The sequence below is a fragment of the Phycodurus eques genome, chromosome 8 (genome assembly GCF_024500275.1).
Source record: "Phycodurus eques isolate BA_2022a chromosome 8, UOR_Pequ_1.1, whole genome shotgun sequence".
Taxonomy (NCBI): domain Eukaryota; kingdom Metazoa; phylum Chordata; class Actinopteri; order Syngnathiformes; family Syngnathidae; genus Phycodurus; species Phycodurus eques.
The window spans coordinates 21,927,762-21,955,334 of NC_084532.1; the positions used below are offsets into that span (position 1 = coordinate 21,927,762).

The 27,573-nt window shown below is 40.7% G+C and overlaps 2 protein-coding genes across 4 annotated transcripts in view; both read right to left on the reverse strand.

Annotated features, from left to right (window-relative positions):
- Nucleotides 1–202: 202 nt before the first annotated feature.
- arhgap45b (Rho GTPase activating protein 45b) lies at nucleotides 203–20,878 on the reverse strand. Its single transcript, XM_061684834.1, has 24 exons — nucleotides 20,423–20,878; nucleotides 18,020–18,260; nucleotides 16,719–16,907; nucleotides 14,557–14,697; nucleotides 14,161–14,245; nucleotides 12,707–12,779; nucleotides 12,541–12,610; nucleotides 10,973–11,104; nucleotides 9,207–9,268; nucleotides 8,991–9,101; nucleotides 8,834–8,914; nucleotides 8,599–8,763; nucleotides 7,245–7,382; nucleotides 6,963–7,159; nucleotides 6,801–6,895; nucleotides 5,636–5,722; nucleotides 5,287–5,388; nucleotides 4,542–4,705; nucleotides 4,254–4,442; nucleotides 3,492–3,629; nucleotides 2,198–2,451; nucleotides 1,879–2,116; nucleotides 865–967; nucleotides 203–787 (listed from the first exon to the last, which is right to left on the reverse strand). The coding sequence occupies exons 1-24, from the start codon at nucleotides 20,687–20,689 to the stop codon at nucleotides 438–440; spliced, it is 3,672 nt and encodes a 1,223-aa protein (XP_061540818.1). The 5' UTR covers nucleotides 20,690–20,878; the 3' UTR covers nucleotides 203–437.
- Nucleotides 20,879–22,535: 1,657 nt separating this feature from the next.
- tjp3 (tight junction protein 3) overlaps nucleotides 22,536–27,573 on the reverse strand; it is a 32,248-nt gene continuing 27,210 nt past the window's right edge. For all 3 annotated transcript variants that reach the window (XM_061683406.1, XM_061683404.1, XM_061683405.1), the window contains exons 23-29: nucleotides 26,884–27,185; nucleotides 26,727–26,806; nucleotides 25,572–25,782; nucleotides 24,811–24,911; nucleotides 24,046–24,618; nucleotides 23,372–23,430; nucleotides 22,536–23,290 (exon numbers count right to left, since the gene is read on the reverse strand). In XM_061683406.1, the coding sequence (XP_061539390.1) occupies nucleotides 23,167–23,290; nucleotides 23,372–23,430; nucleotides 24,046–24,618; nucleotides 24,811–24,911; nucleotides 25,572–25,782; nucleotides 26,727–26,806; nucleotides 26,884–27,185 (1,450 nt within the window). In that variant the 3' untranslated portion in view covers nucleotides 22,536–23,166. The remainder of the gene's footprint in view (nucleotides 23,291–23,371; nucleotides 23,431–24,045; nucleotides 24,619–24,810; nucleotides 24,912–25,571; nucleotides 25,783–26,726; nucleotides 26,807–26,883; nucleotides 27,186–27,573) is intronic.

Consider the following 27,573-nt stretch of genomic DNA (forward strand, 5'->3'; position numbering starts at 1 on the left):
GGGACTTGCATAGGCAATGAATGGCAAACAGCTTCGCCCATAATTGTGATTCCAGTGCAAAGGGTCTACAACTGTAATTGGGTGTGGAATTGTGTTTTAGGTTAGGGTTTCAAATTAACGTTTAAAGACAGGGTTAGGGTTTCACTAAGCCACACTAACGCAATAGTAAAATCATAATTACAATAATCAAACGAAAAACAGTTGGTGTTAACTGAGCTTGATGTCTTCTGTCGCAAGTTCATTACTTTATTAAAACAGAAAAAAACAAACAATGCAACAAAACATACAAAAGACAGTGCTGAAATAATACCAGCAGCACTTTTAAGGCAATAAAAACAGTGAACTGTGTGCCAATAAAGTCCAGTTACAGAACTGATGCATTAGAAAAGCTAAATGCTGCTAAAAGCTGCAAACATTAAAGAGCATTGAAGTGATAGTTAGACAAATTCGGGTTCTCTGGCCCGGTTTCTGCTGAGTGCTACCTTCTTGCCACACAGACGTGCCAGCAGGACTCTTGAACGACCAGACAGCGGTGAGCAATAGTAGTAATTGTTGGACTGGTTGATGTTCAGCTCGGCCAGAGATGCGATCAGACCGCCCTCGGCCCCGCTCGCATCGTCTGGGGTTCCGCTGGGAGGCGGGGACGGGGTTCCGTCCAGCTCCAGACTGTCCTGGTAGCTCAGTGGCTCGTCCTCGTCCTCGTCCTCAACCTCGGTGCCTCTCGGCTTGGTGCTCTCGTCCTGTTCAGAGTCCGAGTCGGGGAGCTGCTCGCTGGAGCCCATGGATCCTGAGGAGGTACCCACGTGGAGTCAAGCGCGGGACCTCACGCAACATTTTGAAGAATTCGGGAAACCCAAAACTCACCGCAGCCTTCGTCCATTTTGTCAGACTCAGACTTGCTCTTCCTGTGCGGGCCTGTATCCTCCTCACCGTCGGCAGAGCTGCTGGTCACATCCTCGCCAAGGACCTGAACCATCATCACAAATGTTGTGAAAACCTCAACTAAAACTGATATTGTTATTGTAAAAATACAAAAAAGTCCTCTTACCCCTAAAAATACTTCTGATACTCTCCACAGTTCAGTAACTTGGAAAAATGATACAAACATTCACTTGTCCAAATAAAGATCTCCCCTAAAAAACACCTCTCCCCTCCTCATCAACACTTTCTCTGCAGTTCAGCAAATAAGAAAATTTGAACATGATGTAGAAATGCATTTGTACAAAGAAAGGCTCCATTCTAACTAAACATTCCCCAAATAAACTACTACTACTCTGCATTTCAGGAAATGGGAGTATTGTTAAAAATATGATTTATACAAATGTAGCCCTGTCACCTAACAAGCATCTTACTCTTAAAAAGCACCTGTCCCTCGCAACAGATAAATAAAATACAAATAAATGGAGAATTTTTAAAATATTGTAAGAGAGCATTTCTACAAATAAAAGGCTCTTCCCTGATAAACATTGAGGACACCTGACACTTTCTACAGATCAGTGGATTGGAAAATAGAACTGTGGCGGTTTGCCGTATTGGTGAGTCATCATGTGCGTCAGAAAGAAAGACGTCTTTGTTCACAATTACCGGTCATTGCCTTAATGAAAATTTCATGTATTAAAAAATGCTAGTGTTATCGGTGAATACTCATACTGGTATTTAAAAAAATAATTGTAAAAAAATAAAAAGTGGAATCGAACATCTCTAGTAAAACTTTGTAAAAACAAAAGGCCACACATCCAATAAACACTTTACCCGAAGTAGGCGCCGGGTACTCTTTGTAGTCCAGTATTTGAAAAAATTTGATACATAAAAATGCATTTGTACAAATAAAACCATACCCCTAACGAACATAATTAATGATTAGCAGTAGGAGCTCACCGGGTGGGCAGAGGTGGAGGCAGACCGGCAGGTCTTGTGGCTGTGGGAGCTCTTGGACTGGAAGATGGAGGCATAGAAGACGATGAGGGCCTCAACCACGCGGGCCTGGTGAGGGTAGTCCACCAGAGACGAGAGCGATATGGTGGCGCCTGTGGGACGGGGACGCATCAGCGAGGGCCCGAACACGATCCCCAAGTTACTTGCATTCATCTTGTTCTCCTCCTCCAGCTCGGCGATCCTAAGAGAAGCGAGAACGCGCGTCTTAAAAGGAGGGCGCCACAGCGCTACGAGACGGAATCCAACGTGTCCTCTTCCTCACCGACGAAGATGGCGAATCAGGTATCGTAGGGTGGCCATGTTGGCTTTGGGCAACTCCTTCAGAAGTTCCCTCAGTTTGTCTACAAGCACCAGTGCCTCCGGCTCAGTTTCGGGGCCCAGGTCCACCAGCTGAGGCCCCTTGCCCACCGCCGGGGGGCCGCCAAGCTCTTCGGGGTCAGCGTCGGCCTGCACGCTCTCCTTGGCCAAACCCACTAGGTTGTTATAAATGTGGAATGGAAGGATGGGCTCTGGCAACTGGATGGCAACAAAACAAGACAAAAAAACCCAACAAAAAACATTTTATTACAAAAATGCTTGACCCCTAATCCTCACCTTACCTCCTTTCTGTAGTTTAATGGAAAAAATGATAAGTAAAAACATCCTCTGTTATCATAAAACCAAATTTGAACACTTCTCTGAACTAAGCTCAACACAATACAAAAAAAATCATTTGTAAAATTAGACACTGCAAGCCCAATGGAACACCATGCTTCCTCTTCAGTATAGTAAATGGAAGAAATTATTAACAAACAAAAAAACCCCAACAACCATTAGAAAAGAAGAAGATGAAAAGAATGATACCATACGGTGGTTTGTGGCACACCTCCAACTTGGAACATAAATAGTTGAGTTTTCCACACAAACACTGGATAGTGAGTCCTAACTAAGCCTTAATTCATGAACTGATGAAGCCTGCTCGGATGAGATGTGAAATGTCTTCTAAGACAACTAGAACAGTCCAGTTGGAATTGATTCAATGCCCTGAGAACGTTAATGGTTAATTTAAAAGATTTGTTAGCACAAATAAAAGCCCCCTCCCTAATAAACGCCCAGGGTATTGAAAGTGTGGCAGATAAATACTGCTAAGTTAGCTTAACAGGTTCATAAAAAATATATTGTATTGTAAAAATAATAAAACCCTCTACCCTTAATAAATGCCCAGGGGTTTTGAGAGCGTGGCAGTGAATTTACCCGAAGGCAACAAACTACATGGAGCAAATGTATAAATGCAACTTAGCAAGTTTATACAAAAAAAAACAGGGCTACTCACCCCTATTAAAGACCTTACCCCCAGAGACATGCCCATTACTATCTGTAGCTCAGTAATAGGAAAAATCTAATGAAAAAAGACCCATTAATAAATGCCAGGGGCATTCCCAAACTGCACATACAATGAGCATCCCAAACTGCACATACAATACATCAATATTCATGTAGTTGAAGGTAGCTTAGCAGCTTTTTAATTATTCTTCTGGTTTACTTCTTGAAACTGTAGCATAGAAGATACGACTGACCTGTCGCAGGTAGAGCTTGAGGACGTTGCCAATGTCATGTGGCGAACACTGTGACAGCTCCACCAGCTCCTTGCCGTTCTCAAAGGCCTGACACAGCTTCTCCACGCGCGTCTTCACGCCGTTCACCCGGTAGATGCCCTGCCAGCCAACACACACATAAGTAAGCAAACACATTTTAGTCATGTGGCATTTCTCACATAGGGGGACCACTAAGTGCTTCACATTATTAAAATAGTCAAGACGTGAAGTGACAAAAGCATTAATGATCATTTCCAGGTCTGAATGAGGTAAATGAGCCTGGTCGAAAATGACCCAAAGGTTTCTCAAGCTAGGGGATGCACATTTTTAGAACTAGTGCCATTTGCCTCCCTAGGACATAAAATGTAGAAATGCACGCTAAAATTAACCGCAAAATATGAGTGTTAATGCGAAAATTATGAGTCGGGATTTTTTTACTTTTCATTTATTTATTTTAAACAGACAGTGAATCCGAATTGCTACTCATTCGTTCGTAGCTCTACTGTGAGTCAAATGAGGAGTTTCAGTATAAAAAAATGAAGTTGCCTGAGCTGGGCCAATGGAAATTTAGAGTAGTTCAATGTGGATTTGTTTTTTTTTGTTTTTTTTAAGAGATGATGAAAAAAGCTAATTTTTTCCATCATCTTTTAAAAGTTTATTTTAAGAGTGTTACAATAAGCAATTGGCTCCAATTTGGTGGAATGGCCCTTAAACAGGAGGCAAGGAGCTAAAAAGCTCTCTCACCTTCATCTTCAGCGCCCGCCGTTCGATCTCAGAGATGCACTTTGTGACGATGAAGGGGATGCCGTCGCTGGCGCAGCTGGCCACTTGAGAGAACTCCCTGCCGAAGAGCTGCAGACGGCCCCGCAGCTTCTTGTGTCCGCACTGGATGGCCAACGTCTCCAGGCAGCGTTTGTGACAAGCCAGGAAACACTGCGTACACATCGAGGAGGAGACAGTCTGAGGACCACCGTCTTTGTTTGAGGGGCTTCAAAAAAAAAAAAAACAAAAAAAAAAAATGTTTTCCTTCACCTCCTCGCATTCGGCACCCTGGAAGTACACATAGCTGTCACACTCGCGGCACTTGGCGGGAGTGCGCAGCTTCCTCAGACGGTGCGTCTGGGCGGCTTTGGACAGGCCCACGTTCCGGAAAGGTCTGGTGGAAACCACCACGTCAGGGTCCATGCCGTTCATGTCTGCGGAAGAAGCAAAGACACACAGTCATTGGACTCATACGGTGCAACCTGTGTGACAAATATCAAAATTTTTCTTTTCCGCACAGAAGACCCTGCATTTATCCACCTTTATCTTTCACACAGACCCCAGCAAAGCGGGCGGGATATTGCCACAACTGTATGCACGTTCACAAAAACACACAGCACCACGCAATCAGTTCATTAGATGACATTAACTAGTAGGGTCCTATGTGATGAATAAAATACTTGCCGAACAGGCACAATTGCTTTCGACACAACAGGGCGGGAGAAGTGAGGGTAAGGTGTTAAAGTAATATAAATGACAGAAAAGTATTTGATATTACTTTACTGTTTATTGAGCAGCAGTGTGTGGCTCAACTGACTCTGTAGAATATGCTAACATCCAGTCTCAGCTCTGCTGCATCTTTGATACTACCTCTCCAAAGGTAGATATTTACAGTGCTGACTTCACTTCCCTTTTTGTGCCATTTATACAAAAGTGACATGGAAAAAGGCATAAAAATTGCAGCTTTTACAGTGTGTTTGTCACATGACCGCTACGGTGCAAGTAAAAGTCTTACTTGGTGTTTCAAATGAGGCCACATTCCCGTCTTTGTCGTCCGTGTCCTCATTGGACGACACTGTTCCAGTGGATGACGTCCGGGCAATTTTACTGATGTCGGCTAGCGAAATAAAAATAACCTTAGAGTGTAAAAACATGTTTGCCAAGAGAAAGAAATGCAACTGACCATTTGTGAAATTTCCGGTCAAGGATTTTGTGGAGTTGTATGAGCTGGGTGGATAATGTTGTATTTATTTTTTTTTTTCCCCACTCCCTACTTTGTGCATTCACACGTGTTTTGTTGTGATTTATTACAAGAATGACCAAAAATAAACAATTAATTCAACAATTCATTCAAATAATCTCACTTGTGCTGGCGCTTGGAGACTCCAGGGCGCCGTCGGCTCCCACGCTGTCCTCACTCACTGTGGAGCCCCATGACTTGTGACCCTGCCCTGCAACATCATCAACATATACAGTGGTATCTTGACATACAAGTTTAATGTGTTCTGTGACCACGCTCGTAACTCAAAACACTTCTCCCGAATCATCATTCACATTTGAACTGAACAGAAATGGCAATCCGTTCCTGTCACTCCCCAAAGAACCAACAAAAATTTGGGAATTTTATTTATTTTATTTTATTTAAAAAAAAAAAAAGAAAAATAGGCCCATACAGCAATGACATATTTAAATAAAATGTAAGGAAATTAAATACTTTTTGCCACTTTTTTTTGCTGCAATTCAAGGCATGCCTTGGCCATACAGGGGCAGAATATTGAATATATACATACAGATATACGGTACTTGAAGACAGTCGCAGCTCCTCAGTACGTCAATAATAATAGTTGTTCCTCACAGAGGTAAAAGAATATCTGACTCTGGGTACTATTATATTAGTACGTGTTGCTCCACCGTTCGTGTTTGTGTTAACAGATAACTAGCAACCCTTTATTGCTCAGTGACTGTTTTTGTCAATGTCTTTATGTCTCAAAAATGTTCTCTGTCAATTGACTGTCTGTTGTCGTACAAGAGCGGAGACCAATTCCTTGTGTGTTTTTTTGGACATACTTGACAAATAAAGATGATTCTGATTCTGAATATCTGTTGCTTATAGTATTGTAACATCACGACACACATGCTATCTGTTAGCACGTCTGTGGTGTTTCCCAATATGTAAGGATTTCTAGCATACTTTATAACAAAGTTACGTGTTTGTTTTAAATACATAATGTGCAATTCTCCTTGTTTTTATGTCCAGTTTGACAGTAAACTTAGATTGGGAGTGGTAATATATACCTTGAAGCCTCTTTTTTTTTTTTTGAAGAAGAAGAATTTTCTCTATCTGCTCCTTTTTGTGAAGTGAGTAGAGTTCACTGCCACCATTCTGCGCTTGTATCTTAATTTTTTGCTCCAAAGTCAAAGCAAAAGAAATGTCTGAAAGGCGGCTCGCATCCTATCTCATATCTCAAGGCACAACTATATAGATAAAATTGACTTAAAAACGGGACGTGTTCAAGCGGCATCACTCACTGGGATGGCGGTCCGTGTCCACAGCCGCGGCGGTGCTGTCCGCCTGGCTCGTCTGCTCTGTGTTGAGGCTGTCGTTCCTTGGTCTGTAGCCTTGGCTGTATTCATTTAACAATATAAATTAAAAAATGAAACCTCACCATGAGAGCAAGCATCCTTCCTTACTGCGAGGTTGCGCCGGAGGGGGTGTAGGGCTCGAATGCGTAGCAGACGGAGGGCTGGTCGGGCAGCTGCAGATCTCGCACGTAGGCGGCGTACTGCTGGCCCGGGTCGTATAGCTTGCTGCTCTCGCACAAGGTCTGGTAGCAAACGGGCAGTGCCACCGTCTGCATGTGCATTAGCTGGTAGTACGAGATGGTGGCCTGCCAGTCACATTGAGACAACACGTGAGGAAAACCTCGGTGGAAAGATGTTAAAGATATGACATGTGTGTGTTTTAAGTCAGACCGAGCGCAGTGTTTGGTCGCTCTGTTTGATGAGGTCATGCAGCTGCCTCAGCACAGTGACTTTGGTGTGCTCGAGCTCCATCATCTGAGCCGTGGCGTCGGCGATGCACGTCCTGTAGGTCGCCTCCGCCTCGTCTGCCTACAGTGAAAACATACACCAGTTGCCAGTGATTAAAACACTGTGTTTATAATTTAAGGTTGTCGACACTCGTTACATTAAAACCTAGTAACGGTAATTTTAATTTCATACAAAACGAATGGGGGAGACGTGGACTTTTTCACTCTTAACTTGCATATATATATATATATATATATATATATATATGAACTTTGCAAATTTGTTTCGTGACTATACAGCTTTCTGCTTTTTCTGAGTTTTTTTTCCTCCTTATAACTGAGCTTTGTAAACTTCATTTTCATAACGTAACTGTTTTCTATCTACTTTATAGCCTTTTATCTCGTAACCGTTCCCATAATATTACAACTTTTTTGTAATTTTAGGTTTTTATTAACATGCCAACTATTGTTTTAGCATTACAACTTTTGTCTTGGATCACAATTTCTTTCTCAGTACATTACGAACTCTTTTTGCATAATACAACTTTCCCGGGACAGCCCGATTACTTTCAGAATTTTTCTCATAACTACATTACACACAAACCACGCATGAGTTCCCCCAATCGCATGACTTTTCCTGTAACATTATCACTTTTTAAATATTAAAATTATGACTTTTTTCTATGATTACATGTAACATTCCAACTTTTTTCTTTTAAGACTTTTTATATTAACATTACGACTTTTTAATATTAACAAAACGTTTTTTTCTTGTAACATTATGACTTCAAATTAACATTACGACTTTTTTCCTGTAATGTTACAACTTTCTCGTTAGTGCCTTTTTGTTTTTAACATTATGACTTTTTTGATAACTAATACAACTTCATTCTGGTACACTTACAATTTTTTCTTACACCATGACTTTTTTGATAACTGCCTTATCTTGTAACACTACAACTTTTTTTCTTATAAAATTACAGCTTTTTCTTTATATTAACCTTATAACTTTTTTGTATTAACATAACCACTTTCTCATCATGACTTTTTTGTCAGAACGTTTTTCCCCATCATAAATAACTGCAAAAAAAATGTATTGATTGGAACTGAAAAACATAAACCTTTTCTTGATACAATAGGTTGATTTCCTCTAAACTATGAATTTTTGTAACATACTATATACAAATAATATTTTCCAAATAGAACTATTTTTTTTTTTTTTTTTTTTTTTTTAAGTAATTACATCCACCCAGAGCACCGACATTTTTTGAACAAACAACATAGGCATTGGCGAGCACCTTGTTGCGAGCTTCCTCCTCCAATCGCTTCTTCTTGTCCATGGATTTGGCGTTGGCTCCCGCTCCCTCCTCCTCGGCTCGGCTGGCGGCTGCTTTGGCCTTGTACTCCTCGCAACGGGCCATGTAGGCTTGCTTGGCCTTGCGGAGGTTGGCCTCACAGTCCATCTGGAGGAGAAGCAGCTCCACTCACACTCGAGCCTCAGTCACGTGTGCTCAAATGTGTTGAAAGACATACCAGTTTTCTCTTTGCGCGAATCCAGTGATCCTTTAATTCCTTCCGCCGCTTCTCATGCTCCTGCTTGCGCTGCACCAGCGGCTGCACACAAACACACACATATCTAGACATTTTTTTTCATGACACAAAAAGTGTTCTCACAACAAATGGTCGCAACCTGGATAAAAGTCTGGTTGTGCAGGGTAGCGTTGGCCTGCTGGAGGCTCACGCTCTGTTCCTGGTCCTGCTCCAGAGCCAGAGAGTATATGGAGAAGAGGGGCATGTGGGGCTGAAGGGAATAATAATACTGGTAGGTCATTGACTGCATAGGAAGATACCAAAAAAAAAATAATAAATAAATAAAAGACATTATATTATCAAAAATGCGGCTCACATGTGTTATGCTGTGTTTGCAGGACTGGTATAATCTTTGAAGACCTTTGGAGAATTCCATCTCTGGTGGAAGACACACACACACACACATTCTCATGGTTGGGAGGAACCAAGACTGTAGTGGTCCAATCCATTTTTTGCTCTTCAACACGATAATTTAAATTCCTCAAAATTTATGACTATTTGTGACTATTATTCTAAGACTATTGCAACTTTAGAACTTTTTCTCATGACACCGTGGCTTTATTCTTGTAACACAACAAGTCCATGCTTGTAGCATTCCATTGCCAGTCTCATAATTTTTAAATCAAAACACTTTTTCATCATTGAAAAATGTAATGATTTTTTTTCTTGTAACATTATCACTTTATTCTAAATATACAACTTTTTCCCCCAGGGCTTTACGACTTTCGTCACAACTTAATGCCACATTTAAAAAGTTGAAATTTTATGGGAATAAAGACTTTTTAGTCTCATAACATTCCTTCTTGATTCTTGTAACATTATACCTTTTCCTCATGAAATTGACTTCAAATACAACTTTACTTAAAGGTCCCATATTTTGCCAAACCAACTTGTTCTATTTGGGATGTAATATTGTCTCTATGCTGCCTCAGTAAACATGTGAAATATGAATTAAAATCATCCACGCATTCCTGCGTTCCAGATGCTTTTCTGCCGAGAGGTCTGAAATCTGGTCATTCAAATTTCTCAAGCTTATCTACGTCACCGCTCTCGAGCCAGTGCTGTCAACATATCAAACACGCGTGGTCTCACAAGTGGGTCTTGTACACAGAGGTAACCAATCAGAGGAAAGGGGGCGGTCTTAGCCAAATATGGGCAAAGCGGATACAAAACTGGATCAAACAGAAGTAGCTGTCAGAGGAGCCTTTTCTGAAACTGGTATGCCAAAACCAAGGTGTTCTTTTAAATGAAATTGACACTTTTATTCTAAGTCCATGTTAGAGAGTCAGACTATAGAGTTCTAAATTGCCAAAATACGGGAACTTCAAACATTACGACTTTACATATAATGTTACAGCTTTATTTTTGTAACATCCGTCCCCAAACATGGACTTTATTATCATAACATTCCAACTGTATTCTTGTCACTTTTTCCTCCTAGTGCCTTTTAACACTAGAACGTTTCTTTAACATTACAACTTTTCATAACATAACTTTTTTCCTCACAATTATTTTTCTTGTGTGTATGTATGTATATATATATATATATATATATATATATATATATATATATATATATATATTTTTTTTTTACAAATTTCCTGTAACAATTTTGTTCTCGTAAGGCCACGTTCACATAGCATTAAAACTTCTCGTAACATTATAACGGTGTCATTTTAAATACTTTATTCTTTCAACACTAGGCTTTATTCTGGTAACATTCCAACTTGATAATTGTAGAAGTACATCTTATAAAACAACTTTTTCCTCGTAACTGACTAGTGCTACTTTTTTCGTGACATTACTTTTTTCTTGTACCAATTTTTTTTTCCTGGAGCGGAACTTTCTCATAAAATATTTTTTTTCTAATGACGTTGCAACCTTTTCTTTTAACTTTACATATTCACTGTCATAACATGACTTTCTTACTGGAAACACTTTTTTGTAAAGCAAATTTGTTTTATTCTAGAATTGTGTATGTAGGTTCCGGCTGCACATTTGGCAGCAAACTCTAGTTAATAAAGTGAACGATGTTAGATTTTTATGACTTGCAGATTATGTAGCATAGGAATCATAGCATACCCAGTGAGGTTCTCTTCTCCGCGTAACTGATGAGATCCTTCATGTACTTGGAGATAGTTTTGGCGTAGTGCAGAGCAGAGTCAACGCCGCCCTCGCTGCGCTGCAGAATCACGTCCACTCCCTCGACGTTCCCTGCAGATCGGAAACATGACCACTTGTGCATTGATAAGTGTGCAAAAACAGATCACACAGACAAACAGTATTCTTGTAGTGTTGGAAAACAGTTATTTCTGTTTAAATACAATGGAAGGTAAAAGTAAAACAACCTAAATATCAAACAATTTGTAGTTCAACCGAAATTTTCTAGAAAAATATGCTTCAATATGACAATTTTTTGTCATCGTAATACTACTACCAGAGGTGGGTAGTTATGCTCTATTTTTACTCCATAACATGTACTTAACTTTTGGGATAAAGTGAACTTGTCAGAGCAGTTTCAATCAAACATACTTTTTACTTGAGTATTTTTCATAAATTTTTTTTTTTACTCTATTACAATAAATTACATTTCGCTCTTGACTTTTATTTGTAGCTATCATCGCTTGCGCGTTCCATTTGTTTTGGTTTGTCAGAGAGACTTGTGCTTCAGGCGCTGTCACGTGACAGTTTCACCAATCCAACGTAACCAGAGGTGACGTTTGACTTCATTTCACCAATCAAACAGAGTCAGAGTGTCACATGATCTCCCACAAAGTCTCTGCGGCCCCACACAGAAGCAACATTTTCAAGGTGACAAATTTACATGAAGCATGGCAGAAACGAGAGAAAACACAATGGCATGCGACTCACAGTAAGAGGAGGCAGACCAGCCTGGCTTCACATTTAATCTATGTTGACGACAAAAAACAACAGCCATGTAACATGCTGGCATTCGAAACAAATAAAGTTAATTTAAGACCATTTCTTGTAGCTAAATTGGCTTTCATTAATTATTTCATGAAGATTTATTTTTGTTTTAAAGTTCTATTGTTAGGCAATATCCCAATTTGCACATTATGATGACTATTATTTTTGTGTATTTGACAAAATAAGTATTTTTCCTTGAATACTAGTAATTATTCAGGACTACTTTTTACTTTTACTTGTCATTATGTTAAAGTAACAGTAGTCTTAAGTACGTTCAAGTAACACATTTTTTTCTCGTAACAAGAACATGACTAATCTCGTAACCTTGCAACTTTTTTCTTTGAACACTATGACTGTGGAACACTATTTTGTGCATTTTTTTATAGCAGTTTTTTTTGTTTAACTTTACAACTGTAAAATCACTCACAACTGACATCACTCACTCACAAAATCATTCACGACTCAAGCTCGAGCCCAATTTTATTCTCGTAGCAACTTTTTTTGTAACTTTGCACCTTTTTTCTTTGAAACTGAACTTTCTCCCAACTTTTTTCTCTCTCAAAAATTGACATTATTTTCCTTGTAACTTAGCAACTTTTAAGTTTTTTCAGGAGACAAAAATTTTGTCTTTGCGTTTTTCTTGTCATCTTAGGAAATGCCATTAATGAAAAAGTAAATAGAGTAAAAAAGCTCAAGTGAAAATGTGGGGTGAGGCTGCCTACCCATATTGTCCGAGTTGCTCCCGAGATGACCACCGTCCTGGCCTGCAGCGGTATACAAGTTGTCCATGGACTGCACAGAACAAATGACGCACATTTAAAGGACCAACTGTCGGACATGATTATTCGAAAGTGGCGATAAATGGAGGAGAACAAGTCAGTCACTCACCCGGCTCTTCTCAGTGGGCAGCAGTGACAGCAGTGTGCTACTGTCCACCTCGCCCATCAGCAGCTCAGACACACTGGACACAAGCACAAGGTACACCTTTGCCTTTGGCTACATTGTACATGTACTACGTTCTTGAAACATTATGACTGCCCCCCCTCCATAATATTACAAACATCTCCTCATTAAATTTAAGTTTTTTTCTTGTAAATTTTTTTTTAATTTTCATAATGGTACAACTTTTTTCGCACAACTTTATCATGAATAATGAGACATTATATATTATCTTTATAATTTTTAATAACTTATTCTATTTACAACTAACATCACATTTTTTTTCATAACCCAGCAAAGCTTTTCCTGGTAATGTTATTCTCGTAATGTTTCTTTTCAACTTGTCGCATTTAAGATTTTTTTTTTAGTCATTCCTTATTCTCCTAACATTTTTCCAGTAAGAACTCTCGTAAAGCTAACATTTTCATAACCTTGCAATGTTTTTCAAATAACTTTATTCTCGTAATATGAAGTTTTACCCTTGTAACATTGCATTATGTAACTTTTGACCTTTTCTGGCAAGTTTACAAATTATTCTTATAACTTTTTTTTTTTCTTATAACACAGTCAACTGACTTCTTGCACACTTTTTTTCCTCATTAAAAACCTGGTCTTGTAACTTGTGTTTACAACCTTTGTTGTAATGTTAAAACTATTTTCTGGTCACTGTACAAACTTCATTCTTGTAACATTCAATAGACTTTCTTCCTCATGACATCTTATTACAGTACTTTACAAATTTTCTGTCTTAACGGTAAACATTTTTGGTAAACAATTGAAACTATTAAATTTGTATATTTTTAATGATCATACAATTTGTCAGGTGTATGCAGACAGCCCATTTAGTAGCAAATTCAATTTAACATGTCTTATTGTAGTCAGACATGACTAGATTTATATTGCAGCTTAGACAGAGATGGGTCCTCGTTTGCCATCATCAGATTTTTTTTAAAGAGGGTAAATTTCATGTTACTGTGGCCAGAGAGGAGCGCAGCTGAGTGGATGAGGAAACGGAGGAGTCAGACATTTCAACTGCGTGATCGCTCACTTCCTCTTGCGGCTCTCCTGACAGTTGAAACAGACATGTGACTGACTCAAACGCAAACTCAACTATACCATTGTGATTTTTTTTTTTAATTGTTAAATTAAGATGAATAAAAAAAAAATAATTACAGAATTGCTGTCCTATGTGATCACTTACACTCTAATAATCCAAATGTGATCTGAGTGCTCATCGCCATCGCCAGGCATTTTGTGTCATGACGTACAAGAAAACCACTTCCTGTTTTCGTGCTCTCGGTCTCATGCAAATGTGTCACCATTTACACCCTTCTCACACACACACAGACACAGTTTCTAACACTTACGTAACTTATGTTTTAAGCAATAGTGCGGCCACTCACTTGCTGCTGAAGGCCACTGCGATGGTCTCAATGGCTTTCTCAAAGTCCTTTTTGTCCAAGTCGTTGCACGCCTCATAATGGAAACCTACAAAAGTGTTTATTCATAGATTGTATTACTGTATCTTGCTATAAAAAAAAAAAAAAACAGCAATATACTACCATCATCTTTAGTGAGACGTCAAAAGTAACCCCTTAGTAGATCGGATCTAAATTTCTGTCATCCATAAAACTGAATGCTTGATATTCGACTACCATACTGTACCCAGCAGTTTGTGATACATTAGGCAACGATGTTCTCCTGCTTTGCTTTATTCTTAAACGTATATAAATTATATCGGATGGAAACAGGAGTTGAGAACATTCAGAGAGACAAGTCACCCATCCCGTCTGACTCACCTTTGACTTTGGATATCAGTTTCCCGGCAGCGGTGAGGATCTCCACCGTGTTGAGGAAGGGGTACGTGTTGATGACCTGCCGCAACACGCGCAGAACCTCCCCCAAGCACTCGTGGGCTACGGGCCGCTGATTCTCCGTACCTGCGCATAAACAAAGTCAGTTGGCATCTGCTCTACAGCTACAATGGCACACTCTCACAGCGATTACGGCACACATGGTCAACTGCAAATTGCTGTATCTTTATATCGGCTTGATAACATTTTGATGCAATTTTTTCCATTTGGGTGAGTTTACTTCCTGTTTTTATTCCCATTTCATGTCAGCTCGATGGGACTCTCAGTCAGAGTCGATACTGACCAGCTTTTTGTGAACAAAGAACATCTGTTTGACAAGAAGGAGCACTAAGTAAAGATCTGGACTGGTACGTTAACTTTTCGGGTTAGCTAGTTGCCATATGCTTGTCATTCTGATCAAAATGTAGTGTGTTATAGAATATAAATCATAATCATGAAATTATATTTAGAAAAACAGACTTTTTAATGGCTTGTATACAAACAGTTGGGTCTCTGTAGTGCCTGCCAACACATCAGGTGTGACATTACACAACCAAGAAAATTTCTGAACTTTCTGAAAATGTATCTGTGAGTGCGCCCTTCTGCATTTTCATCCCACTGTCATGTAACAGTGGGATTAATTTACATAATTAGCGAGCAGCATTTTCCCAACCCATGACTAGGGTGGCTAGGCTTGGTGAAGATCCAGAGCCAATTTCAAGTGACGGCCAGACTGCACTCTCTGAAATACTATTATGGAGAAACACATCTCCGCAGGTGTGACGCTCCTGCCATTATGTCAAAGCCAAAAGGTAAGCAAAGTTGCATTGAGTCTGGTTTTGAAACTCATACAAGGGATTTGAGTTTGGACTAGGCATTGAAGAGTGACGTCTAACTAGCAGACGCAGTGATATGCACCAATCAGACCCAAGCGGTTTTCCATATTTAAAATTAGGAAAGATGAGCGATCCAATCACATAATAATGAGAAATCTGACCGTTTCAAATGCCAAGTGGAAAAGACCAACTTGAATAGCTTGAAAAAGAACCTTTTTGGCATTTTCAACCAAAATTGGATCACGCAAACCAGATAAAAGGACCTCAAAGATTATCAAAATTAAATAGTAAAACTGTGATGAAAGGGGACCTTTAACATTTTACATGTATTTAATTGAATACTTTTGTGTCAGTTAATGAGATACATGTGCCATTTATTTTTATGATGGCAACAATTTCCTCTTCGTTTTGAACACAGACAGCAATAGTTTGATGGCATCAGATGTCACAATAGCATCCCTGGTGACGTCTATTCGAGTGTCTGTGATGATACGAACACGGTTACCTCAACATTGTGCCACACAGGAAGGGGACTTTCCCCCCCCTCAAGAAATGCTGCCTTGCAGACTTTTCTAAAGTTGCTTTATGTAAAGAAACATCCCTACACCGAGACGGCAAGCAGGCAAAGCCATCCTATCGGAGAAGGAAGTGCGGGCGGGTGAGGCTGCACTGTCAGACACTATCCACTGTAGCTTCCAGTTTAGAAGAACTCAAGAACATGAAAGTCACGGTAACACACAAACAAGTGCACACATGTGTTGCAGGTGGCTTTTGGTAGGATTGCTCGACCATTTTGAGTCTCGTTGTGAAATGTGAGCGTTCATTTTGGAGGGCGCTCAACGCAATAAGACATGGAAAAAGCAGTTCACAAGATGATGAGATTCTAACCTCCCTTTAAAAACATTCATCCATCCATTTTTTAAAGCACTTGTCCTCATGACGAGCTGGAGCCTATCCCAGCTGACTTTGGGCGAGAGGTGGGGTACCCTGGACTGGTCACCATTCACTATACACTTATGGACAATTAAGATAATTCAACAAAATTCTATCTAAATGTGATCTCTAACTTGCACTTCATGATTTCTTTTTTTTCTTTAAATCAACTGCTATTCTAGTTGCGTCCCTTCCAGAAATGTCATCTGGCTTCTGATTGGCTAAAATGTCTACATAGTGTAAAAAGGTTGTCACTCCACCTGTCGTTTTGGTGCTTTTACACTGTTCAACTCAATATAAAAACAAAACCAGGTAGTGATCTTTAAAAACTTCAACTACCTTCAGCCAGCACCACCACGTCCTTCAGCTTCTCCACAGCCTCAGCGAAGCGCGCCACGTCCCTGAGCAGGGCCGGGATGTCCTCCACCTCGATGGCGGCACCCTCGGGGCCCTCGGATGACGGTGGCGTCGTTGTCATGGCCCCTTTGGCCTGGCCTTTGGTGAACACCCACGACTGGAGTGTCAAACCTGAGGGGACACAAATACATTCGACAGTGAGGGGCCGTGCATTTGATACCTAGGCATTCAGTGAGGATTTACCAGACTTAATCCACCTCCTAACTCATTCACTGCCGTGGACTTTCATAGTCCTCAAATCCACTTGTTTACTGCGACCAATGACTATGTAGAGCTGCCAACCTATAGAAATTCACTTCCAGAGCAATTTGCCTGAATTTCCATACTTTTTAAATGATGTCAAGAACAGGTACTGCAGTATATTACTTAATAGGATAAAAATAATTCTGCACAGTATTCAATTGTACAATAATCATTACACTACATCATAATCATTAATAAATTACGGCTTCAAGATTTGTTTTTTTTAAATGTATTTATTGCAATAACCTTGCAGCCTGAATCAAAGTACAAAAGATTTTAATGGCCCATTGCCAAAAATATCTGTCTCTACTCTCTGGTCAAGTAGCTGTTCTTAATTTTCTATCTGTATGAGTAAATGTTATAAATTCATTATTTTTTGTACACGTCAAGATGGAAGCTAATAATGGTTGTATAAGAGCAACTGCTTGCTTGATGTGCTAAGCTGCAATTTACATATTGCTGACGTCGGCCGGAATCCTCGTACCTCCAAAACTATGAAAACCAAAAAAACGGCATGTATGTTGAGCCATTAACATTGCATCGTCAAAGACAGCAAGCCATTTTCAAATCTTGAAAAAATACGTAATTGACCAAATTTGTTTCAGCACAGTGGCAGGGATATGACCCGATTAGTCGACTAATTGCAAATATAATTGGTGACAAGTCAACTCTGAAAATAATCATCCGTGGCATCCCTAGCTGTGATCGCAACCAGATCCACTGGTTAGGAGACTCAAGACTTATTTCTTCTATAACCGTTTCATACAACAAAAAGCCCGTATGAATGGATGCTTTATGGTTTGTTTTTGTGACAGTCACCTCTTGGAAAATTAATTTCAGCCCTCTGTATTTTCCACATGTATTGAGGACCGACTAAAATGCTACCATAGAATACCATACCATACCATGATAGTGTTTCAGCCAGCAGAGTGGGCTTTCTAGTGTTGTGGTCCAACTACAGGTTTCCCGTATCGTCTCACCTGCGGCGCTGGCGTGGCGGCTCAGGGTGGTCGGCCGCCTCAGAGTGGCGGCGGGAGTTGGGGCGCCCGCCGCCAGCTTGCCGTGCTGGGGGCTCGGGGTTCCCGGGAAGGATAACGAGGGGTCCTGTTGCCCGGCGGAGGACGGGGTGAGCATGAACGAGGACGAGGAGGAATAGGTGGGCGAAGAGGAGAGTGTGACGTCACCGCCATCCTTCCGAGGCTGCTCCTGGAGGATGGACAGCTGGGAGGGACACAGAGGAGAGAAACGCTCAAAATGGCTCCTCTTTTTGACACCATGTTGACAAGAGAGACTTTCACAAGATCCTGCACGACAACACTTCCCGATTGTGAGGGTGCGGCAGAGATGTGAAGAAATATAATACAAGAGCAATGTTATTCTAGAACAGGGGTGGCCAACTAGTCAGAGACTAAGAGCCACTTTTTTTTCTGTGTTACTGCAAAGAGCCACATCATACACATGGGTACACATGAACATCATCTTTTAATCATGTATGCACGCATACACAGACCTCTGCTCAGCCAGATCTAATGAAAATAACCACACCAACATGATAATATCAGTAATTTTCAACAGTTAACATTGTGTGCACTGTCTCACACACAAACTCTCAGTTCATTTTTGACGCATGTCATGTGACAGCTCCTGAAGAGCCGCATGAAACTAGTTAAAGAGCCGCATGAGGCTCGCAAGCCGCGGGTTGGCCACCCCTGTTCTAGAAGCATATAAATAGGATGTATTTATATAATTACCTGTTTGAGCCACACAGCCAGTTGCCTTGTGCCCTTACAGTCCCATTTTTTTGGCCCTTAGACTGATGGAATAAGGCTTGTAGCTGTGTTTGTAACCTCGCTTCATCATGGCCATACAATCTCAAAGCAATGGCCACATCCCCTTTATCATACAAACACTACACTACAGCCTGACTTGCAACACACTAATTCACAACACATCATCACTGGCCTCCTTCTCTTGTATGGAACGTTATCTGACACCACACACACTCACCAGAAGTGACAGTTTCCTTAGCGCGTGCATCCCGGAAGGGATGTGTTCACACAAACACTCAACAACACATGGCAGCTCCACACATACAAAATGGCACGCGCACCCCTAAAGGTTTTATGCTCATTCAATTATACAATAACTTGGATGTGACAGATTCCCATATAGAATAACTGGTACTCTGCGTTCACTTTGTAATAGCAAATTAAAAAGACTATTTATGGAAAGTCCACTTGGACAAACTTGTCCTCATAGGTTTTTTTGTATCGCTGTGATTTTATTGATCACTGCAAACACACACACACGTTACGATAGGTTACATCAAATTAAAATAGTAAAGTCTCGCAGGCCACGTCAAGTTAAAGGTCAAAACAAGCCACTTGCAAAAATAGGCCTGGTTCACCAGTGTCATATGCCGTTTGAAAAACCTATAATTAAATATATTGCTGTATCGAGGAAGTTGACGCTGGAATGCCCAGCGGCTTTGTGTAAATTGGTGACCCATTGATTGACTTTATTGTTGATGTTGGATGTAGTAGCGGACATTACGTGTGCTCATCCACGCCGTTGATTATATTATTGTTCACTAACTGTTGGTTTGTCTATTTAAGCGCCGTAAGTGAGTTTCGTCTTAAAGATCTGCCTCGTAGTCACTCACATGTGCAGTCTAGTGGGTAATGCATGTCATTACCTATTGAAGTAAAGAATATCATCATCAAAGCCACAGTGCATCTAAGTTGTGTGCATGACACATGTCAGAGTTCACAAAAAAAAAAAAACAACCTTAAAACTGACAAAGTGGCTAGTGGGAGAGGCAATGATACGAGCTACGGCTGACATCCACTGTCATTTGGCTATGTTGGCCGGTGTTCGCGTAAAGCCCTGACTGTAACCGTCCAAACACTGACTGACACATGCATCCTCGACAAAGACACTATAAGTGATAGAGCCACACATACTGTAAAATGGCCGACACACACAACTGGGTGCATTCACTCATACACTAACAGTAAACACAGAGGAAGTCATGATTACACGCACACAATCTGCTACACACACTCTCACTCAAACATGCACATACACTGAAATAGATGGGGTCACACACAATTTCAAAACACACACAGACACAAAGTAACAAAACGCACAACTACAAACAAACACACAAAGACACATACTAACACAACAGATTTAAAAAAAATTACTAACACTAACACTCACAGACACAAACTTAACAACGCCAATGCACCACACACGCTGCCAAAAATCTCCCTCACACACACACGCACGCACGCACACGCGCACACACACACACACAGTAGGGAAGTTTCTCAATGAAAAAGTCCCATAAATTAAACAACAACAACAAGCGTCTCCCTCACCGTGTTGGGTGGTCCGGGGCTTCCGCTTCGACTCTTCTTGGACATGGACGGCGTCTTGATAAGTTCTCGCTTCTTGCGTGCGAACATCTTGAGGGTGCCTCGGCCTTCCATGCCGGCCTCCTTGAGTTTGACGTACAGACCCCCCACCCACCCCCCCACTCGCCACTTGGGTGCTGTGCCGCCGCTCTCGCCGCTCAGTGGGGAGGCGTCGCGGGCATCCGTCCGGCTCCACGCAGGGTGTCTGTGCTTCCTCGCGCCGTCGCACATTGACGACCAGCTTCTTCCGCGCCGCCTGCTTCTTCCTCAACGGGGGATGTGGGCGGGGGGGTGGGGGGGGGGGGGGGGGTGCCCGGAAAGGTGCTACTTTATCAGACAACATTCAATGAGTGTCTCTATGTGAACGTTCTCATTTTTCTCCCCGGGACAACAAAGCACAACGAGTGAGTGTCCGCCTTGAAAGTGACAGCTCGACTAACAAATCAATTAGGGTTCAAAGCGCACGTGCGCGCCCACGTCAAGTCATTTGGGGGTATCCTTCCGCCGCCTGGTCGAACTTGCCACCTGCAACAGGACGTAAGTTAGACCCATGTTTTTAAAAAATATTACTGTAGCCATAAAAACATTATAGACTTATGAAATATAGTATGTATTTTTTATGAGGGATGAACAGATTATTATATTTTATGTTATACAATCTAAAGGCGGCCATCGTAATAGCTAACAACTAACCTTTATGATAATAACGACGAAGGTATTGTCACGTTATAGGTCCCACTTTTGTATTTTCAAAACGTTTATTACTACACTATTTTTATTTTATATTTGTTATACTTAGTTGTTTTTTTAAATATATCTCTTGAGTGATTGGCTGATTTAAGTCACATGGTTGTAGTCAGGCGTGAGCAAACTGGGTTCCACCCTGGGGGTCCGCTAGCCGTAGCTTGGGGTGAGAACAATTATTTGCAAATAAATTTATTATTTTAACTAGTGCTTACCTCCATCATAATAAATACAAAACAATAATTTAGCTTTGTACTAATTAATAGCTATGATTGCCATATATAACAAAGCTGACATGCCTACTTGTTTGTTAGTAAAAGGGATATTACAGTAAGTAAAATTTGTTCAAAAACAGTGTATTCCCCCAACTCCCGAGAATATGGTCTTATTTGTTTGAGAACAAACATCTTTAAAAGGCATAATATTACAAGTCAAGTGAGGTTTATTTGTATAGTCCTTAATCACAAAATAGTCTTAAAGGGCTTCACAGGCCCACAGTTGGCAAATATTGACAACATCCCCTAATTGGGCAAGGAAAAACTCAAACCCCCATGGGGGGGGGTGAATAAACCTTGAGAAGGGACTGCAGATGGGAGGCGATCCCCCTTCCAGGATGACCAGGCTGCAATGGCTTTCGAGTGGGCAACATTTATCACGTAGTCTGGTGCTGTACAATGTTCATTACGATTGCAAGATACTGCACAATGTTTATTAAAATGGCATAAAAGTCAATTTAAAGAGAAAGGGCGCCACGAGAATAAAGTTGCATCTTTTTAAATTCATTTGTGAAACTTGACTTTCCTTCTTTGTTAAACTTTGACTTTGTCATATTAGGACTTCATTTCATTCTCCATTATATTAGTTATATATTTTTATTTATTCATTAATATGATTTTCTTCCCTTGTTAAACTTCGACTTTGTCATATTATGACTATTATTCAGGTAAGATTACGATTGATCTTAGAAAAAAAATACATTATTCACGTATCACAAGAAAAAAATACATTATTCACATATTACAACTTTTTATCCCGATAAAACTATTTTTGCTCGTAAGGTTTAGATTTGTTTTTTGTTTTTTTACTTGAAAAAAAAAAAAAAAAAATTTCTCTAAAAAAAATTAATGTATCATATTTATTCTTTCCCCAAATAGACAACATTTTAATTCCTGAGGCATTTAAAGGTACGTGGTAGTTGTTTAACTGGTGTTAGAACTGTGAGGGGGTCCATTGAAAAAATGTCTTCCCTGTGGTGTTGTGTGGAAAGAAAACACTGGGAACCTCTGCATTAAAGGTTCCTAAATATGGTTTCTTGTCCTTTAATGGGATCCAGCTCACACATGCACTCAAAAAACATTACAAAATATATTTATTTAAAAAAAAAAAAAAAAAACCATGATAGAAATTTTAAGTCAAGGTAAAATAATGAAATAAAAATAAAAAAAAAACTTACAGTATGTGTCACTGTAAATTTCAGTCTTAACAGAGATGAGTTACACCCTTCCTAGCCACATAATTAGGTACACCTGCACAGTACAAATGTATGCTAAATTTATGAGAATTGATGCTATGTTCAATATTATCATGCTATATTGGAAGCATTCATGGGTTTAAAGCTCTCTCTTTTTTACGACATAACAGTCCCTCTAAGGTTTTATTTATGGTCAGTTCCTGGCGCACAAATCCATTAAAATAACTGAGCCCTGGATTCACAGTTTCCAGAAGACCAGCTATGGTCATTTTATTTACAGCTTAAAGAAAACATTCACAATGGAGCTGCTGATGGCAGTAAGTAGACTTCAATTTTGTCATGCAGTACTTTTAAAGTGAATCAAGCATTTATGTTAAAATCTGTACTAGTTTGGATTGGGGAAATGTAATACAGAGAAGTCTCTCGGAGTGTCTTTTTTTTTTTTTTTTTTTTTTTAAGATCGTTGGACTCGAATGTTGGACACATGGCTTGTCTACAGTTCTGTCGCTGGACCCCATTCGATGTCCTCCGCCTCGTCCTCTTCATCCTCCTCTGAGCTTTTGCTGCCCCCTCGTATCTGTGTGCGTCTGACCTGAACTGCTTGGTGATGTGCCACTCTGTAAACATGCGGGAGAGGCGGGTGTCAAACATCTGCAGGTCAAGTTTTTTCCTCTAATATTGAGCCACATGCGACTTACACAATGAACTGAAGGGCCTTCTTGTCCTCCGCTTGTTTCTGTGGCTCTGCCCTTCGGACCTGAAAGACACGTTCAAGTTAGCGTTGACGTCAAGCAAAAAAATTTTGTTTTTTTTGGTCATTTTGTCAGCATCTGATGTCATCATGCCAAATGAATTGAAATGGATCAAGGCGCTCATCAAGGGCTTTAATATATTTTACAATGTGGTTTGCTGCACACTTGATTTTTTTCCCATGTTACAAGTCAACTGATGCAAGGTGAGACTTTTGCAAGCATGTATATATTTTTTTTTATCCTTGTACCTACCATATGAAGGCGAAACGGAAAAAATAATTACAAATATGTAAAGCACTCATTAAGCACTTTAATATGATATGTGACATGTCCAGTTCTGAAAAGCACTCATCATGGTGTTTAAATATTATTTGATATGGTTTGTTGTACACTGACTTTTTACCGTGTTAGTAGCAAACTTTGAATCAAGGTGGAGATCTTTTACAAGCATGTTTTTTTGGTATACAAATGGCATAATGCCAAAAAGAATTACAGATGTGGAGAGCACTCTTGACGTGCTTTAATATGATACTGTATGTGACTCGATGTGATTTGTTGCACACTGATTTTTAACCTTGTTACTTGATTTCAAGTGATGACCAACCAAACAATGTAATTACCTGCTGTAATTTATCTTCAATAGCAGACAGACTGGCTTGCTGGGGGCTCTCCGGGTGTTCATCCGCATACGACGGCTCGGTGAAAGAGTACCGCGTGGACGGGTCGGGGGCGATAAAATCCGGGGGTCCGTCCGATGGAGTGGTGGGTGCAACCGCGTCGAGGTGGTTGAAGTCAGAGTCGGAAAAACTGCGATGAAAAGGCTCGTCGTCCGGGTGATGGAGAGGCGGGCTGCGACTCTGCCGGCGGAGTATGGACGGTTCCGGCACGTGCATCAGGGGTGGGATTTCTCTCCTCGGCGAGTACGTGTCTGCGTAAGGCTCGGGGTCCCGCTCTTCGTCGGGGCTACGGTGGCCCCAGGCGGGCTCGGACGAGCGAGCCAGGGCGGCCCCGGAGACCCTGGAGCTCCTGGCTGCGTCCTGACCCGGGTAGGCCTCGTCCAGGTCCTCGTCCGTATAGGCCTCGCCGTCTGTGAAGGGCTCGCCATCAGTGTCCTCCAGGTCACTGGCGGCGCTGAGGTAGTCCGACTGAGTTTGATCCAGTGCGTCCAAGTCCTGCTCACCTCCGCTATCCAACTAAACAAAGATCGACACATAAGAAATAAGTTCACTGAGACCTCTTGCAAATTCAAAATTTAACACAGCAAGGCGGGAGAAGTGTGTGAGGAGGTATTTAAACTAAACACTACTGTCCCGGCATTGTGGAATACACACAGACGGCATATATAGCCAAGATAGTAATATGCTTTGTGTGCGTGTGTGTGTTACCGTGACTTCAGAAACCCAGACTGGTTTGGACTGTTGGTGGCGAATCTTGTCCTTTAGAACCTGGTACCAAATATTGGAGCCAGGCTGCAGGTCAACACGCGCTGGAGGGAGAAAGGAGCCAATCAGACGTGTAGACATTCAAGATTGTAACTCTTCTGAGGCCAGCACTAAACTTATAACAACATAAGATGTACCAATCAAACAAATACATCATTATATACCGTATTGGGAAAAAATATTAGCCCACCCTTGTTTCTTCAGTTTCTTGTTCATTTTTAATTCCCGTTTACCACTAAACGTACATTTGTTTGGACAAATATAATGTCAACATAATGATGACAACAAAAATAGCTCGTAATGGTTTAGCTGATATGTAGCCATTTTCCATGGTTTTCTTGATAATCACCAAAATCACTGGGAATACAATGTAGCTTAAGCATGTCAAATAGGAAAATCTATTACACAATCAGCTGCATTTGTGTCAGGTTCATTGTACTTTTCAAATAATATACCATTGGTGGTATCAGGCATTAAAGGAACAAGAAAAATGGAAGAAACAAGAGTGGTCTAATATTTTTTCGACTGCATGATGAGCATTTGTGGGTTCAATGTTTTGGGGGCTTCTTACAACAGACTCTCTGAGGTTTTGTTTAGGCCCGGACCTGTTAGGCCCTCTTGGAATCATGTAAAAGGAAGGCCAACAGAACTTTGTCTTAATACCTATTACAAACACACACAAGAGATGCATGTCATGGATGTACCTGAGAAAAGATGGCTGCAGTCTTTCCTCAGCTTGAGCGCCTGCGAGTAGAGGCGCCTGGAGCTCTTGTTGGAGTCGGGGCTGTACCGCTGCCTCATGACCTTGACGTCCTTGCGACTGTGCGGGTCCAAGAAGATCACCATGGGGTGGTACTGGATGTAGTTGAGCCTCTCCACAGCAGTGGGCGTGATGTCCAGCAGAGGGTGCTTGTCCTGGAAACGCAATAGTATTTAAGAGTGAGCCACAAGTGGTGACTGCATGACACAGTGCAGATGTGAACCACTTACAACAGTATGGGTGTGAACAGAGAGGAGATAGATTACAAAAGCAGTCAGTGTTGCCAACTTAGTATTTCGGTTGCCATATCTAGTGAGTTTTCCGACCCCTCCAGTGATTATTTTTCCCAAAAAAGAAGCGTCTATTCCCTCTTTTTGCGCTCAGAACAAAGCAATAAAAAAATATTTTGCCACCATTTAGTGTCATCTTGGTGTCAATGAACTATGTTGAAGTCAGTTGAGGAGTTCCATTTTGACAAAAATAGGGTTTGCCGCCATCTTGTGGCAACTATAGGCAATTATAATCCTTTTTGGGGGGTTTCAATTGCTCACCATTTGTGGCAGGCCTCTGTCCGACATGTTAATTTATTCAGCATCCTGTTTCCATGCAGTACTATTCAGAATCAGAATCCTCTATTTGGCAAATATGTCAAAAACACACAAGGAATTTGTCTCCCATAGTTGGAGCCGCTGTAGTAGGACAACAGCCATTTTGACAAAAAAAAAAAGAAAAGAAAAGAAAAACAATAAGGACATTTCTTAATGACCCAATTTGTAAGTGACCCCAAACTTTTGAATGGCAGTGTATCTATTTTGAGAAAGATATTTTCCAAAGCAGACACACTTGTCTTTCGTTTTAATTTTTGTATTATCTGTGAAGAAAAAAAAATATATTTGAAGGAGACTCGATTGGTGGTGGAGATACGGTTATGTATGCGGTGTGCTCTGTTGTGTTGGTCATCTGGAGTACACCATACCATCAAGATCAGTAAGAACACACGTGCCGATTCTTTTCTCGTGTGTGGAGTATCGGATATTTAAAAAACAAAAATCTAATAAAATGTTGACAATTCCTCCGCATGCAGCCCGGTTCACCTCACCTTCTCGGCTATCTTCCTCACGGTGTCCAGTTTGATAACCGTTGAGGCGCTGTCACCGCCCCCGCTGCGAGGAACCATCTCTGGTATAATGAGAGGGAAAACAAATCATGTTCAGGTACAATATTGAATGTATCAAAAAATAAATGAAGAAACCAACCAGCCACTTCATATTCATCAGGCATCTCTCTGGCCAGCTTCTCCATAGCAATATCGTTAAGAGGACCCAGAATGACGATGGGCCGCTTAAAATTAGCTTCTCTGAGCAGGACCCTTTCGTAGGCTGGGAATTTGCCCTGAATGGTGAGTTGCATGAGGTCGTCCCGTGAGCGTCGCATGTTCTTCTCATTCTTTTTGTTCCCTCTGAGGCCTCGCAGTTTCCAGAACTCAGCCCTGGGCCCAGACACCGGCCTCTCCCCGCTTGCTCTCTGCGCCTGCTCTTGGCTGGCAAGCACCTCTGCCCTGTGGAATGGCGACCGCATTAACGTTAGGAAAACTAATTTTGGCTTTTGCCGACTGAAATTTAGCTTTTATTAAATTGTTAAATGTGTTCCTACTTTTGTTGAAAAAAAACAAACAAATGTTTTGTTGTAAATGACGATTTTTGTAAAATTGTAATTTACTTGTGTAGGTTTGTTTTTTATTTGATAAAAGTTGACCCATTTTTGATACTTTTGTAAAATTTCATTTCCCACTTGTCAATGTGTTTCTAAATTGTAAAATTGTATTTTAATTTTGTAAACATGTTTATTTTAAAATGTTATTGTTGTAAAACTTTCTTTTACTTTATGTTATAGTTGTTGGCCAGTGTATAAAACATAACTATAGTTGGATTGGACCTGCCGATGAT

Coding starts and splice junctions, on each gene's coding strand:
- arhgap45b (XM_061684834.1), bottom strand. CDS start 20,689: ATGTGCGACGGCGCGAGGAAGCACAGACACCCTGCGTGGAGCCGGACG. Junction 5,723..6,800: donor GGACACGGACCGCCATCCCA/GTGAGTGATGCC, acceptor ATGATGTTGCAG/GGCAGGGTCACAAGTCATGG. Junction 3,630..4,253: donor GGCGGGCGCTGAAGATGAAG/GTGAGAGAGCTT, acceptor GTTGGCTGGCAG/GGCATCTACCGGGTGAACGG.